Below are 17,500 nucleotides of genomic sequence, written 5' to 3'. Positions count from 1 at the left end.
TAATGATTTTCTACGCAATTTTCTCAATATGTATCTGTGTATATATATATATATATATATATATATATATATATATATTGAGAAAGAGGGAGTCAGAATTTTGAATAATTCTGTATTAGTGCTTTCGTTCATTTATTGAACTTGTCAAGACAAAATCAAAATGGTGAAAACAAAATGTTTTGTTGAATCAAATCTTTTTTTTACTTTGATTAGATGAGAAAAATATTTGGGGGTTTTTTTGGGGTGGGGAGGAAAGAGAGAAAGAAAAACAAAAAGGGTGAGAAAAATAGACAGAGAAAGAGGTTTTAGGACAATCAAGAAAGAGGAAAAAAATAATAAAGGATGGGGAAAGGATAGATAGATAGACACAGATAAATAGAGAGAGAGAAAAAGAGAGGGAGAAAGAGAGGTTTCTTTTCAATTTGATTTGGTCAACCCATTGAAATTTCATTACAAAGCATTTTTCTTTTTACTTCTTTATTTTCTATTCTTGCATTTTCCATTGTACATATATATACATATATGATCATTTATAGAGCTGAGTATCAAATTATTAACACTGGAGCCACATTCAGAAACAGCAGTAACATTCATCATTAAAAAAATATTGATCATTCATATATATATAACATTGGGATTTTGACAATAAAGTGGTAAAATGATTATATATATATATATATATATATATATATATTACTTCAATTAGAGGTTATGATGATTAATTTGTTGTTGATAATATACAATTATTAACTTCCCAATCTCCATTTTCTTTTCCATCTTTTATATATATATATATATAGCATTCAGATTTTGACAACTGTTTTTGTTGTTATGGAACTTAAATATACCCAAGAAAGAATACTAGAACCATTTTACCACTGATTAGGAAATGTATCTAATGTAGCTACTTGGCAAAGTAATTCATGAAAAAGATCTCTTTTGAATTATCTTATCCAAGCATGCAAGAAAAAGAAAAAGAAATCCTGCAAAATGATGAAAGATACTCAAACATATATTTAAGCAAGCCCTGCTTTGTTATATAATTTATATCCTACGAAGTGGCTTCCCGCTAAATATACAATATACATGTCATTACAAAACTCATTTACGATGTTTGATTAAATGAACATAGAGAATAGATTGAATTATAAACAGTATTGAACGCAAATTATTTTTTTATATTCTGATTTTAATTTCCTAATTTATGAATGTTGTGCTAATATTTAATATTTGTTCGTGCAAAACATGGAATTGCACAGAATATGGGAGTTGATTATACAAGTATAAAGGAATGTACATTTTCATAGGACTCTGAACTTTGAACTCTTTTTATTTTTCAGTGATGACCACACCATGCCATCTTTTCTTATCTTTCCATTTCCTATATTTGACTGGTAACCAGCCCTTGTGAGAAAATGTGTTTATTTACAAATATGTTTATAAGTATACAATGGGAAATGAATGAAGAAAAGAAAGGAAAAAAATGAAAAAGAAAATTGCTTTGTAATGAAATTTCAATGGGTTGACCACATCAAATTCAAAAGAAACATCACCCTCCCTCCTCCTCTATCTATCTCTCTCTGCCTATGTGTCTGTCTATCTATCTATCTATCTATCTATCTACCTACCTACCTACCTAATACATACCTCTCTATCTATCTATCCTTTCCCCGTCCTTTATTATTTTTTTTCTCCTTGGTTGTCCTGAAACCTCTCTCTCTCTGTTTATTTTTCTCCCCTTTTGCTTTTCTTTCTCTTCCCCCTTTTCCCCCAAAAAAACAAAAATATTTCTTTCCTCTTCTAAACAAAGCAAAAAAAAACATCCAATTCATATAAATGAACAATGAATCATTCTGTTCTTACCATCTTGATTTTCTCTTGACAAGTTTGATAAATGAAGGCAAGTGCTAATAAAGAATTATCCAAAATTCTAAATACGTCCTTTTTCTCAATATACAATAACTGTGCACCAATTCAAACACTCTATACATACACATGTACGTACATATATATCTATATATGTAATTGTTAAAGAGAATAACAAACATTAAGTCGTACTTAATTGTTTAGATTACCTGTGAACTAAACTGCCATACTTTGTATATATACACACACACACACACACACATATATATATATATATATATATATATATATATATATATATATATAGTTATAATTTTCTTTCAAAACACATAGATGGCATAGAAGTGCTCAAGTCAAACCTGAGGCGTTAGATAAGTATAGTGGATACAATAGAAAAAGTTCAAATCAGGCAGACAACGAGAGATATAAAAATATATGAATACTAAGAATATACATGGACATATAGATATATAAACATAATAATAATAGAATATAGATAAAAAAAATAATGGAATATTGATAAAAAACGTTTTTTAAAAAATTAAAATATGTTATAGAGAAAGTGATAGGTATTAAAAAGAGTTTTGGGTTACATGTTAGAAGAAAATAAACTATCCCAATGATCGTTTCTGGAGTTCATTCGTTCAAATTATAGATGAATCTTACAATTCATTTCCAGAGAATGCCCCCTTCATCAGGGAAAAATGATGTTTACTCTAGATATGTGTTCAGTTCTTTACAAAAGTATGAGAAAATTGGATGCTTTTATAGAAGAGCAGATATAGCTATGTAAATTATGGAAGTTTTTACGAGGGCTGATGAGAGTAAAATTGGATTGCTTACTTTCTTTCTGAAAATTTATATTTGTATTGCCAATATATTGTTGTGCAAGAGAAATTAATGCTAAGTGAGTTCAAATTTAAATCGTCCCATCAAAGTTGAGTAGTATCAGTGGTTGCACAAATGAATAGCGTCAGAAAACTTATCTAAAACAGTGGAATTAAACATGCAAAGGATAATGTAGGATTCTTTTATACGCATTCAACGTCTACCAGTAATCGTATTGTATGGTAGGGCTTCGTCTATGATTGACCAAGATTCACCTATCATCAAACGAGGAGATTTTTAACACACATGCCCCACTTTATAATCATACCCTAAAATTAACTGGCTTTCATGATCAAATTTGATCATATATTCACCTCTGCTATCTCAGCCTTTGCTGCAGCAACTATTTCCAGATTATTCCCACAAGGATTACTTTACACGGATACTTACTACTGGAATGAAACTACACTCCAAGTACTGTTCTCTCTTTCTTTTTTCAGCACATCACACTCACTATCACTTCATACTAAAACTCACCGCCTATGGATATAATAATCGATTCCTTTACTATTTCTGTCTCCGATGAAGGGAAGTACTGGATCTTCCCAGAAACAGCTGTAAGACTCTATCCATAAAATATATTTCCAACCTTACCATTGCTCTCTTTATCCTTTTATATATTTATATATATATTTATATATATATATATATATATATATATATATATATATATATATATATATATATATATATATATATATATATATATATACTGAAGCCAAGCCAAATCGCAGTCATGGCAGATACTGGTGTCACACAAATGGCATCCATGCTAGTGGCATGTAAAAGCACTCATTACACACTCAGAGTGATTATCATTAGGGAGTGCATCCAGCCATAGAAAACCATGTCAAATCGAACTGGAGTCTGGTGCAGACTTTTAGCTTACTGACCTTGGTCAAACCGTTCAACCCATGCCAGCATGGACAACAGACGTTGAATGATGATGATGATACATAAAAATATATATATACACACACACACACATATATAAATATGTGTGTGTGTGTGTATACATATATATATATATGTATATATGTGTGTGTGTGTGTGTGTGTGTGTGTATACAAGGTGCAATGGGTAATTTGTTGCCATTTTATATTTCTAATTTCGTGCATGCACATTGTTTTTGATTTTCTCAACTACACAGTATAGTAGGTTCAGTTGGGCACCGTCTGTGAGAAGAACAGCACCATGACGCAATTAACTTTGCCAGACATGTGGAAACAACATGCTGTACTGCTTGGCATTCATGCCAAAAGTGATAAAAATCAAACATCCAGTCGACATCATGGTGTTTGGAGTGATCACTAGTGATGGCGCTGTTATGCCACCATTCATATTCCCACACAGCCTCAGACTTAACAAGAGGCCTACATCAAGTGCCTGGAGGAGGTTGTGCTGCCCTGAGTTAAGAGGGTGGCTGCTGGAAGATCCTATGTCTGGCAACAGGACTCTGCACCATGCCCCACAAGCAGGAGAACCCTGTCATAGCTGTCAGTCAATTTCTCTGACCACATCAGCCCTAAAATCTGCATATCTAACTCCCCAGATTGCAACTCCCTTGATTATTATGTGTGGGGCAAGGTTGAGCAAGAGACCAACAAGACTCCATGTAATACCAAAGATGAAGCAAAAGCAAGGATTATGGCAGCATTCACCAAAGTAAACAAGGAGACCATCCAGAAGAGTTGAAGGAGATTCTGAAGTCGTCTGGAGGCTGTGGTTGAAGCCAATGGCAAATTTTTTGAATAAATTTATTGTTTAGAATTTCAAGATGTCTTTGTGTAATTTTGGTAAACATATCTGTTAAAATGAGATGTCTGTTATTTTCATTTTTGCGTAATTTACATGGCAATTTTATTCACTGCACCCTGTGTGTGTGTGTGTGTGTGTGTTTTTGCTCTTTTGTCTTGTTTTATGTTGATGGTAAGGCCATCAGTGTTGGGGTCTTCTTCCTTGGCAGGTTTCTCAATTTTAGTTTTCCTTTTAGATGTGTTCTCTTGTTGATCTGTAGTGCCAGGAGAATGTCTGCCACTCTCATCACGGTCTTGATCTTTGTCCTTCTTGAATTCTTGTGCAAAGATATTGTCAAGTGTTTTCAGATGTAGTGCTTATGTAGCCATTGCACTTTAGAGCTGCCATTATAATATTATTCGGATTGTTTTCTTCAGCTATTTGCCACCCTCTGAATAAAAGTTTCAGTTCAGCACTGCCCTACTTTCAAGACGTGTAACCTGCTGTTTCCCCTGTATATATTCAGAGAAATATTGAGATAAGGAGAGACAGAGAGACAGGAAGAAAGAGAAGTAGAAGTTGTATTGATCTATGCGTGCACAGATATGACTTTGAGCATATAACTATAATCTTTCTATAGATATATTCCCATACAGCAAGAGTGAAAGAGAGAGAGAGAGAGAGAGAGAGAGAGAGAGAGAGAGTGAGAAAGAGAGAAAGAGAGAGAGTGTGTATGTGCGTGTGCATGCACGCGTGCTAGAGAGAGACCGTTGGGGGGTGCTACAGGGAGAGAGACACAGGGGAGAGAGAGAAATTGAAAAATTAGTCAATCAATCGCAGCTTATATCGAAGGGTATAAGTGTGGAGAGACTTATGTTTTGGGATCATAAATATAAAAAACAAAAACAGAATTTACTTCCTTTCGTAAAATTTCAGTTGATTGAAAAATTCATTTCAAGTGCAGAGACTAAAAAAGATTCAGAGCCAAAAAAAGAATTATATATAAAGACATGTGTAGTTAATTAATCAATTAACTAAATAATTAATTCCGTATTCAATTACTGCTTCCTTGGAAATCTAGTATATACATCAGAAGCCTTTCTGCTTATATATAAGAATATAATGTCGCATGAGGAGTTGGTCAGTGTAAACAAAGTCGTTCTTGCCTACCTTGCTGGCTTTCAACAGATGATAATAACCAGAAGACAAAACAATTGTATACATACATCTTTTCCTTCACTTATTCTCTAAGAAAATGGGATTTTTTTACTGTGTAAGTTGGGAAGTGCCAATTGTTGATCAGATTATTCATGGGGTTTTGCCACATGAGTAACATATGAGCTTTTATGTGAACAAACACGAACTATTGGGAGAGACACAAGGAAGAGAGAAGAATTGAGAGATTAGTCAATCAATTTTTCATCATCATCATCATCATCGTTTAACGTCCGCTTTCCATGCTAGCATGGGTTGAATGATTTGACTGAGGCCTGGTGAACCAGATGGCTACACCAGGCTCCAATCTGATTTGGCAGAGTTTCTACAACTGGATGCCCTTCCTAACGCCAACCACTCTGAGAGTGTAGTGGGTGCTTTTATGTGCCACCGGCACGAAGGCCAGTCAGGCAGTACTGGCAATGGCCATGCTCAAAATGGTGTATTTTACGTGTCACCTGCACAGGAGCCAGTTCGGCGGTACTGGCAACAAACTCGCTCGAATGTCTTTTCACGCTCAAATGGTAGACATATTCCCATATATATACACATGTGCAGCAGGTAGGTATATAAGCATAGAAAGAGAGAGAGAACAAGGCAGAGAAAGAGAGCAAAAGAGAGAGAGAGAGAGAGCAAAAGAGAGTAAGAGAGAGAGAGCAAAAGAGAGTAAGAGAGAGGGAGTGTGTAAGTAGCTATGTGTGTGTGCACATGTACGTGTGCTTGAGAGTGTGGGTGGGTGCTACAAGAAGAGAGACAGATTAAATCAAAGGATGTACTGTGGAGAGACTTATATATTTTGGGATCATAAATATAAAGAAAAATGGAATTTACTTCCCTTTCAGTTGATTGAAAAATTAATTTAAAGCGCAGAGACTAAAAACATTTAGAGCCAAAAAAGATTTATATATAAAGGCATGTGTAGTTAATTAATTAATTAAATAATTAATTACCTATTCAAATACTACTTTCCTGGAAATTTAGATATATAAGTCAGACACCTTTCTGTTAATATATGAGAAAATATTACTGCGTGAGGAGTTGCATAGTGTACAGAAAGTCATTCTTACCTCAATTGTTGGCTTTCGACAGATCTGTTTATGCATAAGAAAATAATGCCGCATGAGGAGTTAGTGTAAAGGAAGTTTTTCTTACCTCAATTGTCATCCTTTGACTGATTGTAATAACCAAAAGACAAAAATTGTGGACATGTTTTTTTCCTCCACATATTCTATAAGAGAATTGTATCTTTTTCTGTGTAAGCAGGGAAGTTTCAATCTCTGGTCTGATTATTCACATGCCTATATATACATATATGTATGCTATATATATATATATATATATATATATATATATATATATATATGCCAGGCCTGCCTGACTAGCTCCTGTGCCAATGGCGCCTAAAAAGCACCCACTACACTCTCAGAGTGGTTGGCATTAGGAAGGGCATCCAGCCATAGAAACATTGCTAGATCAGACTGGAGTCTGGTGCAGCCGCTGGCTCTCCAGACCTCAGTCAAATTGTCCAACCCATGCCAGCATGGAAAAAGGACGTTAAACGATGATTATGATGAGATATATATATGTATATATATATATATATATATACACACACAAATAAATTAGGGTGCCAGAATGCCACTTGCTAGAAATAGGAGTTAACATTCTGAAGCCAAAAATTTCTCAGTATTAAGAAACATACATGGTGAATGTAACAAATATAAAAAAGATAGGCCTTACCTTGTATAAACCACAAAGCAAGAACAGATATCTTGGTATCAATTGATTTCACATTTTGTATGTTAGTACTTAAGAATTGTCAGCCAAGCTTACTGTATTCATCCATTTTCCAAAATATTCATTTCATTACCCCATGTTTCTTCATAGTAAAAAATTTGTGACTTTGGAGTATTAACTCCTATTTCTAGCAAGTGGTATTCCAGTACACTAATTTATTTGCATATTTTACCTATGTAGGTAACTTGCTGGCCACTTTATTATTATTGTTCTTTCTGATAATGGTAATAATACTTTATGAAATTTATATATATATATATATATATATATATATATATATATATATATATATATATATATATATATATATATATATATATTATAAGGTTTTTAAACTTTTAAATTTTCATATTCAAAAGAGACAGAGACTTCAAATTCGATATATCGATTTATTCACCACTCTATGTTAACAGTTTAAAAGTTTAAAAACCTTATAATATAAATATAAACTGTGAGAACGACCCTTAAGGAATCTAGTTAATGATCTCCTAAGGTAAGTTCTTATGCTATATTGGTAACGGTTGCTACATCCTCTGGAAAAATTATTATATATATATATATATATATATATATAAGCAATGTTAATTCTCTAAATGAAGTATTAACAGTAACTGCACGATAAAGTGTAGTATATTGCCACTTAAGTGTGGCTGACCCCTAGGGGTGGATGTTACTGTTGCTTTTAGCCCCAGGAGGACATCTCCTCCAGCTGGCTTATCGACACACGACTGTGTCCTGTTTGCCAAGGGAAGTTATCCCTCTCACCACGATCTGCAGCACGAACGGATCCGGATTTCAGGGTTATTTCCCTTCGTCGGCGTTCGATAGCTGCTGACCTTGGTGAGAGAGACAAAAACCTGGCAATCTTATATCTACTTTTCCAGTGAAATTCTTCACTGATATCGAAAAGGTGAAAACAAGCAATGTTAATTCTCTAAATGAAGTATTAACAGTAACCCTAGGGGTCAGCCACACTTAAGTGGCAATATACTACACTTTATCGTGTAGTTACTGTTAATACTTCATTTAGAGAATTAACATTGCTTGTTTTCACCTTTTCGATATCAGTGAAGAATTTCACTGGAAAAGTAGATATAAGATTGCCAGGTTTTTGTCTCTCTCACCAAGGTCAGCAGCTATCGAACGCCGACGAAGGGAAATAACCCTGAAATCCGGATCCGTTCGTGCTGCAGATCGTGGTGAGAGGGATAACTTCCCTTGGCAAACAGGACACAGTCGTGTGTCGATAAGCCAGCTGGAGGAGATGTCCTTCTGGGGCTAAAAGCAACAGTAACATCCACCCCTAGGGGTCAGCCACACTTAAGTGGCAATATACTACACTTTATATATATATATATATATATATATATATATATATATATATATATATAGAGAGAGAGAGAGAGAGAGAGAGAGAGAGAAAGAGAGAGAGAGAGAGAGAAAGAGAGAGAGAGAGAGAGAGAGAGAGAGAGAGAGAGAGAGAGAGAGAGATACATACATGCATTTATATATATATATATATATATATAAAACATACTCCGGGTTTTTTTTCTGTCCTTGTTTTCATATACATTCGCTGCTTTCTTCCAAGGAATCTAATGCTCTTAGCTTAGGTTTTCCTTGGGGCTGGCCAGATTGGAGCAATCTCGATTATAACCAGCCGAAATCACAAAGATAATCTAGAACTCGACTGAGGAAAGAAAACTCTGAATGAACCATCTTTGTTTTCTTTGTATCATCTTTCTGGATGTTATGTTGTCCCTTTTTGTGTCACCTAACTGTCTGGATGTTTTGCATCCTTGTCCCATTTTGTATTTTATATATATATATATATATATATATATATATACACACATACATACATACATATATACATTTATGTAAATGGATGAGTGAATTTTCCTTTGTTTACAGTTATCACGGAAAATTCAATAAAGTTACCAGGGTAGCAAAATTCACACAAGTAACAAGGATGAAGCAACCTGTTCAAAGGCAGAAACTCCAGGTTAATGTACAGTAGTTTGTATAGTATAAATAAATAAATAGAGTTAAACGGTGTTATTCAAATTCTTTTACTTCTGACATATGTTTCGAAGACAACATTGGTATTATTCCAAAGGAATAAATGGTGTAAAATAATGTAATCTTCTCATCAGGGAAAGAAAGAGAATCAAACTCAACAATAAGACATTTTAACAATGTGATGACTGTGTAATTGATGAACAGAAGACTATCAAGTATTTAAAAAAAATGTTAGTAGATGTAACGTCAAAGGTAGCGCATGTGAAGAGAAGGGGTAAAGAAATCAATAAGGAGAGAACTAATAAAGGAGAAATATAGAGTGATATGTGTATTAAATAAATGTTCAAAGGCTTGGAAATAGATATCTCTATTGGAAGTAGAGTGAAAGAAGAACTAAATGCTCAAACTATATAGATTGGTAGAAATCACCTATATGAGCTAAAGGTGTGTTTCTGCCAATGTTTACATCGGTAAGAACGCTCTAGAATCGTGTTTACAAGTGGATTCTTAGGAAAGAGAATGTGGAACAGTTCAGAATTACAAATGTTACAGAATTTTTTACCTTTGTCGTAAGGGAAAGAGATTGACAGGATGAACCAATCTAAATTAAATTTCTTATTATTATCTTTAAGATACCAAATCAATTTACTAAGTCCTGTGCTACTGTGTTTACTACTATCCCTAAATGTAGAATAATGATTGGAAATTCTTTTAGATAATCAAGAAGAAGAAGCACCAATATAAAAAGAGACTTCAATACAGGAAGTAATTTTACACTGATATATAGAATTTGTAATCTTAGAATTATTAGACATAAATCTAATTCTGTTGGGGTTGACTTCAAAGACCAAAATTTTGTTGTTATTATTATTAGGGGAAAGGTTGGCATTAACTAAATTAATGTTGAACTCTCAATAAATGAATTTTTATTTAACAGGTTGATATTATGAGAAGATATAATTTGGGAAAGATTTTTTGTGTTGGAAAATGCTACTCTAAGTCTGTGAGAATTTTTTGGAAAGTTCTTACTAACTGCTTCATTTAGAATGAAAAAATGGGCTTAAATAACAGTTGTCTCCCTTATGTTGTAAAAAAAAATTGACTCTGTTTTGTGTTGGTGTCTATATCAAAATTAAAATCATTCTTCTTATTACAACTAGATTTCATGTCTTGATTAGTAGATGTAGAATGAGATTGAACAGAATTAATGTAGGTAACTTTTTCTTTATACCCTGCTTTAACTAAGGCAGAGTTATAAAATTCAGCTTTATCGTTAAAAATGTCAACATTGGCAGATAGTTTGACAATCTAACTGAAATATTTTAAACTAAATTCGTAGTAATTGTCCTAGCGTGATTACTGGATAGGCTATATATACTTAAGATTGGTGGATGGTTTGTGGTATGAGAAGTACGAGTTATTGTGCAAATTAAGTGTAATATCTAAGAAGTTGGCTTTAGTTACATCATCATCAAAAATTATGTCTAAGCCCATTCTACCGAAAAACCTAACTAACCTATTCTTAAACTTCTGTACGTTTTGATTGGAAACATTTTGGAGGTAAAGTAAACAATCATCACAATATAGACCTCCACTGATATCTGGGAAATGGTCAGCCATTTCATAAACTATATACACCAACTAAATCTGTGTCATTTGTGCTGAATCGGAACTTCCCATCATGACATCAAATTCGTCGGGTGTATCCTTACAGACACACAGCTTTTTGTCAAATTTTGTGATAGATTTTCTGGCTGCCAACACAACTTTAATCTCTTCTCTGGTGAAACCAGCTTTGTTGTGAGCAAGCCAAAGTGCTTTATTAGGTACTATTGGGTTTATGAAGGAATAAAAGCAAGAAATATCGAACTGGATAAATTTAGTGTTAACCTTATTAGTAATAGAAGTAAACCAATCAACGACTTGAAACGAATTAGACCATAAACTAAGTTTTAATTTATTGACTAATGTAGGGATATATTTATCTACCGATGTCTGAGCTGGAAGGACAGATAAGCCGTAATGATGGGTTATTATAAAAGTTTTGTTTGTGGTCTTTTAAAATAAACTGTGGTTGCTTAGGATCCAATGGTTCTGTCTTCATCTGTAATCCATACATTTCCATAATTTCTTTAGCCTCAAGGTTAGCTTTCCTGAGTGTATTCATACCAGTAATCCTATAGTTTTTTTGAATTTCTTTTTTAAGCAGTTCCAGATAGTAGCTCCTAGTAAGTTTATAACGGTTTCCCATTTTATCTGATTGAACAAGTATGTAACCCATGTTATTAATTTCCTTGGAGATGTTGTGAAGATATCTAAGATACATTTATGTAAATATATATATATAAATATATATATACACATACATACATTTATGTATGTATGTATATATATATATATATATATATATATATATATATATACTAGCAGAGATACCCAGCGTTGCTCAGGATTAAAATGGTATAGTTTTTATTGTTTTACTTGCTTTGGTCATGTGACTGCGGTCATGCTGGAGCACCACCTTAGTGAGGGAAATCATACCTGTCTCCCCACGAGCGTTGGGGGCAACCATCAATGGAAACCCAAGGCTGACAGTCAGCTCAGCCTATAGTCCAACCGAGGGGGGGGAGAGTGTGAGTGCAGAGGAGTTCCATGCGAAAATAACACAGAGGAAACTGAAGTTAGCTGGACATGCTCTCTATCATTCAGAGTTGATACTGCACTCAGTGCTCCTGTGGGAGCCCCTACATGGACATACTAGAAGAGGGAGACTGAGGATGACATATGTTGATGCCCTAAGAACAGACACTGGTCTCTGGGAGATGCAGGACATAGCAGCGATGATGATGGACAAGGACTGCTGAAGAGAACTTGTTCCCGGAGTCGGGAATTTTACCTGCCCTATATATATATATATATATATACACACACACACGCATATACATATATATATACACATATACATATATATACATATATGTATATATATTTGCTCTTTTGTCTTGTTTGGTGTTGGAATTGCTGCTGGTAGGGCTATCAGTGCTAGTATCTTCTTCCTGGGCAGGATTTAGTTTTTATTTCAGATATATTCCCTTGAGGATCAGTAGGGCCAGGGGAATGTCTGTCACATCACGGTTTTGATCCTTGTTGTCCCACTTGAGTTCTTGTCTCCTTTGGCTATTTGATACCCTCTCAATAAAAGTTTCAGTTCAGCACTGACCAAACTCCAAGGCATCTTTAGCCTGTTTTACGTCCTGTATATATTTAGAGAAATATTGAGATAAGGAAAGGTAGGGAGACAGGAAGAAAGAGAGGTCTAAGCTGTATTGATCTATGCATGCACAGGTGGGGGGGGGATACTAGATGGAAAAGAGACATCTGTGTGACTTTGAGTATATATCTATAATCTTTCTATAGACATATTCCCATATACACACATGTTCAACAGGGAGAGAGAGAGAGTGAAAGAGCGAGAGACAGACAGAGTGAGAGAGAAAGAGTGAGAGTGAGTGAGTGTATGTGTATATGTGTGTGTATGTGTGCACGCTCGTGCTAGAGAGAATGTGGTGGGGTGCTATAAGGAAAGAGACACTAGGGAGAGAGAAGAATTAAGAAACTAATCAATCAATTGCAGATTAAATCGAAGGATATTAATGTGAAGAAACTTATATGTTTTGGGATCATAAATATAAAGAAAAACTGAACTTACTGCTCTTCATAAAATTTTGGTTGACTGAAAAATTAATTTAAAAAAACAGAGCCTAAAAAGATTTATATATAAATACACATGTAGTTAATTCAGTAATTATCTAAATAATACATTACTTATTCAATTACTGCTTTTCTGTACACTAGTATATAAGTCACACACGTTTCTGTTTATATATAAGAAAATAATGCCATATGAGGTGTTGGTTAGTGTAAACAAAGTTGTTCTTACCTCAATTGTCAGCTTTAGACAGATCATAATAACCAAAAGACAAAACAATTGTATGCGTATGTTTTTGCCTCCACTTATTCTCTAAGAGAATCAGACATTTTACTGTGTAAATAGGGAACTGGCGATCCTTGATATGATTATTCACAGGGTTTTGCCACACGTGGGTAATACATGAGTTTTTATGCAAACAAACACAAACTTAGTAATTTTCACACTTTTCTCTGAAAATTCTATCTATGTAGTGCTTTAGCATTTTTGTAGCATATATTATTACCTTAGGATAGAATAAAGGCTCTTTGCCATGAAATATTAACGATTTTCTATGCAATTTTCTTAAAGATTTCCAGGGCAAAGTGAACAAACGGGATATCAGCAAATTGCCATTGTGATACATATGCGTATATATCTGTATGTTTATATATATTCTTTTATTTATTTGTCATTTGACTGCGGCCTGTGTGTAAATATATATATATATATATATATATATATATATATATATATATATATATATATACGTATATATATTTATCTGTATGTATGTATATATGTATATATAAATACAAAATATATCAAGTACAGGACATCACCAATGGGTGAAAAATACACAAATACACAAGAGACAAGTACAGGACAAAATACCAAAAAAAGTCTAACCCCTCTTCAGTTGTCGACTTTTAATTACTCCCTATTTCGAGCTTTCAACGACAAGATAGGAAACCTTCATAAAACAGCAGCATTCAGAAATTTTAAAAATATAAAATTTGTGGAGATTTAGAGCTTCAAATAAACAAACAACAGTGGATCCTGCTGTTTTATGAAGGTTTCCTATCTTGTCATTGAAAGCTCAAAATAGGGAGTAATATTAACAGTTGACAACTGAGGAGGGGTTAGACTTCTTTTGGTGTTTTGCCTCATACATGTCTCTCATTGTGTGTTTACATATTTTTCACTCGTTGGTGATGTCCTGTTCTTGTATATTTTTTAGTATTTTGTCCTATACTTGTTTGCATATTTTTCACTTATTGATGACGTCCTGTACTTGATGTATTTTATATTTATTTATGTGTGTGTGTGTGTGTGTGTATAAAGATATGTAGATATATATCGTTTAATCGTTTAACGTCCGCTTTCCATGCTAGCATGGGTTGTATATATATGTAAATATATATATATATATATATATATATATATATATATATATATACACACACACACACACACACAGAGGGTGGTTAAAAAAAATTTGATATCATTTCGCAGTCTAATAACTTTGCCAGTTCTTGTTCAAATGACTTTAAATTTTAACAGCATGTGTAGAAACAGGTCAAAATTTTACGTTTAATGTTTGATATGTTTATCTTTTCAGGTATAGAAATGGCATTCACAGGAAGAGCAACAGCGTTTTGCATATTGGAGTATGCTTGAACACAGTTGAACAAGACTGCAGCATGCATTTGTGAGAGAGTTCTCTAAAAAGTCACCAACAGCAATGCAGATTTGGACATGGCACAAAAAATTCAAAGAGGAAGGCTGTCTGTGCAGGGCAAGAGGATCTGGACAACCACTTACATTGGAAGAGATGGCTGAGAGGGTTTGCCAAAAACTTTTGCGAAGCTCCAAGAAGTCCATAAGAAGAACAAGTCTGGAAACTCAGATTCCTCCAATGCCAGTTTGGCACATCCTGAGGAAGTACCTAGTTATGAAACCCTACAAGCTGCAGCCCGTTCAGACCATCAGGGCAGATGACAAGCGAAAGCACAAACAATTCTGTGTTGATATGCAAGAGAAACTTGATGAAACCCAGTTCAGGGAACGTCTTGTTTTCAATGATGAGGCCAAATTTCATACAAATGGTGAAGTCACTAAGCATAATGTTTGCATTTGGGGCGAAGAAAGTCCTCATGCCACAATTGAGCATGAGAGAGACTCACCAAAGGTGAATGTGTTCTCCGCCATCTCCAAGAAGCATCGTCATGGTCCATTTTTCTTTGAGGTAAATGTGTCCGACGATGTTTATCTGCAAATGCTTCAGAACTCGCTAATGGATGAGCTCATTGCAAATGATGAAGACTTCATTTTTCAACAGAACAGGGTTCCACCTCACTGGAAGCTTACTGTGCAGGCCTATCTCAATGACAATCTGTGAGGGAGAGGGATAGAGTGTGCTGATGATGAAAACAATGTGCTGCTGAAATGACTGCCACGTTCACCTGACCTGACACCTTGCAATTTTTTCTCTGGAGCTATGTGAAGCACCTGGTCTATGTCCCCTCTCTTCCTGCAAACCTAGAGGAACTTCAGCAGAGAATCATTGCCACACTGGAGACTTTTACTCAAGACATGCTGCAGTGTGTTTGGGAGGAGCTGGATTACTGATTTAACGTGTGCCATGTCTCAGGTGGTGCACATATTGAACATTTGTGAAATCATTCATGGAAGCTACACATCTTTGAATTTCTCATTCAAATTTGGAGGAATAAATCTTATGTTGCTCAACATTAAGCCTGTTTAGTTTCATTTGCTTTTCCTATGTAGTTTCTGTGAAATATACATCTCAAATGATATCAAATTTTTTGAAACCCCCTGAGGATGATGATATAAATATTTATATGTATATATATTTATATGTATATATATATATGTGTATATATATATATATATATATATATATATATATATATATATATATATATATATATATATATATATATATATATATATATATATACATATGTATGTATGTGTGTGTGTGTATATATATATATATATATATATATATATATATATATATATATAATCTGGTGTAGCCATCTGGTTTCACCAGTCCTCAGTCAGATCGTCCAACCCATGCTAGCATGGAAAGCGGACGTTAAATGATGATGATGATGATGATGATGATATATATATATATGTGTACATATAATATATATATAAAATAAAAGAAGGAAAATGCATGCAATTTACATAGTAATAATATATTTTTTAATATATTTTATATTGTGTTAATTCAAGACAGGTTGCCCCTGGGAGCTTCTCTATACTTATGACCTTGCTCTAATTGCTGAGTCACTATCAGAACTAGAAGAGAAGTTTCAGGTGTGGAAGCAAGGATTAGAATCGAAGGGCCTCAGAGTCAACCTAGCTAAAACCAAAGTCCTAATAAATAGAAAGGCAGACAACCCACAAATCCCTTCAGGTAGATGGCCCTGCTCGATCTGTAGAAAAGGAATAGGTAGAAACTCTATAAGATGTACCCAGTGTAAGCTATGGACACATAAGGGCTGCAGCAATATCAAAGGAAGGCTAACTAGGAAGATAGTTTTTGTATGTGGCAGATGCTCAGGAGCAATAAACACTGAAAATGTGCAGAGAACAACTTCCGCCACAATCCAGGGAGAGAAACTAGAAGTGGTTGATAGCTTCTGTTACCTAGGTGACCAAGTTAGTAGCAGGGGTGGGTGCTCTGAAAGTGTAGCTGCTAGAATAAGAATAGCCTGAGCAAAGTTCAAAGACCTCCTACCTCTGCAGGTGACAAAGGGCCTCTTTCTCAGAGTGAAAGGCAGACTGTATGACGCTTGTGTACAAACAGCCATGCTACATGGCAGTGAAACATGGGCCATTACTGCAGAAGACATGTGTAAGCTTGCAAGAAACGAAGCCAATATGGTCCAATGGATGTGTAATGTCAATGCGGATACTCGACAGAGTGTTAGTACCTTGAGAGAAAAGTTAGACCTAAGAAGCACCAGTTGTGGTGTGCAAGAGAGACGATTGCACTGGTATGGTCATGTGGCAAGATTGGATGAGGATAGCTGTGTGAAAAAGTGCCACAGCCTAGTGGTTGAGGGAACCCATGGAAGCGACAGGCCCAGGAAGACCTGGGATGTGGTGGTGAAGCACAACCTTCGAACTTTAGGCCTCTCCGAGGCAATGACTATTGACCGGGACCTTTGGAAATATGCAGTACGTGAGAAGACCCCGCAAGCCAAGTGAGAGCATTGGCTTCTGCCAGAAGTGTAGCCAGCTCACTTA

The 17,500-nt window shown here is 34.6% G+C and overlaps 1 protein-coding gene across 50 annotated transcripts in view; it reads right to left on the bottom strand.

Annotated features, from left to right (window-relative positions):
* LOC106870491 (fas apoptotic inhibitory molecule 1-like) overlaps positions 1-17,500 on the bottom strand; it is a 172,289-nt gene that overhangs the window by 96,446 nt on the left and 58,343 nt on the right. For 27 of the 50 annotated variants that reach the window (XM_089366713.1, XM_089366714.1, XM_089366715.1 and 24 more), the window contains 2 exons: positions 13,235-13,258; positions 6,774-6,797 (listed from right to left, as the gene is read on the bottom strand). The exons of 6 other annotated variants lie outside the window; for them this stretch is intronic. In XM_089366713.1, the coding sequence (XP_089222839.1) occupies positions 6,774-6,797; positions 13,235-13,258 (48 nt within the window). The remainder of the gene's footprint in view (positions 1-6,773; positions 6,798-13,234; positions 13,259-17,500) is intronic. 17 more of the 50 variants (XM_089366722.1, XM_089337466.1, XM_089337467.1 and 14 more) reach the window with 2 other exon arrangements.

This window comes from Octopus bimaculoides, chromosome 19, assembly GCF_046866305.1.
Source record: "Octopus bimaculoides isolate indiv1 chromosome 19, ASM4686630v1, whole genome shotgun sequence".
NCBI lineage: Eukaryota > Metazoa > Mollusca > Cephalopoda > Octopoda > Octopodidae > Octopus > Octopus bimaculoides.
This window is presented reverse-complemented; position numbering and strand designations above follow the sequence as displayed.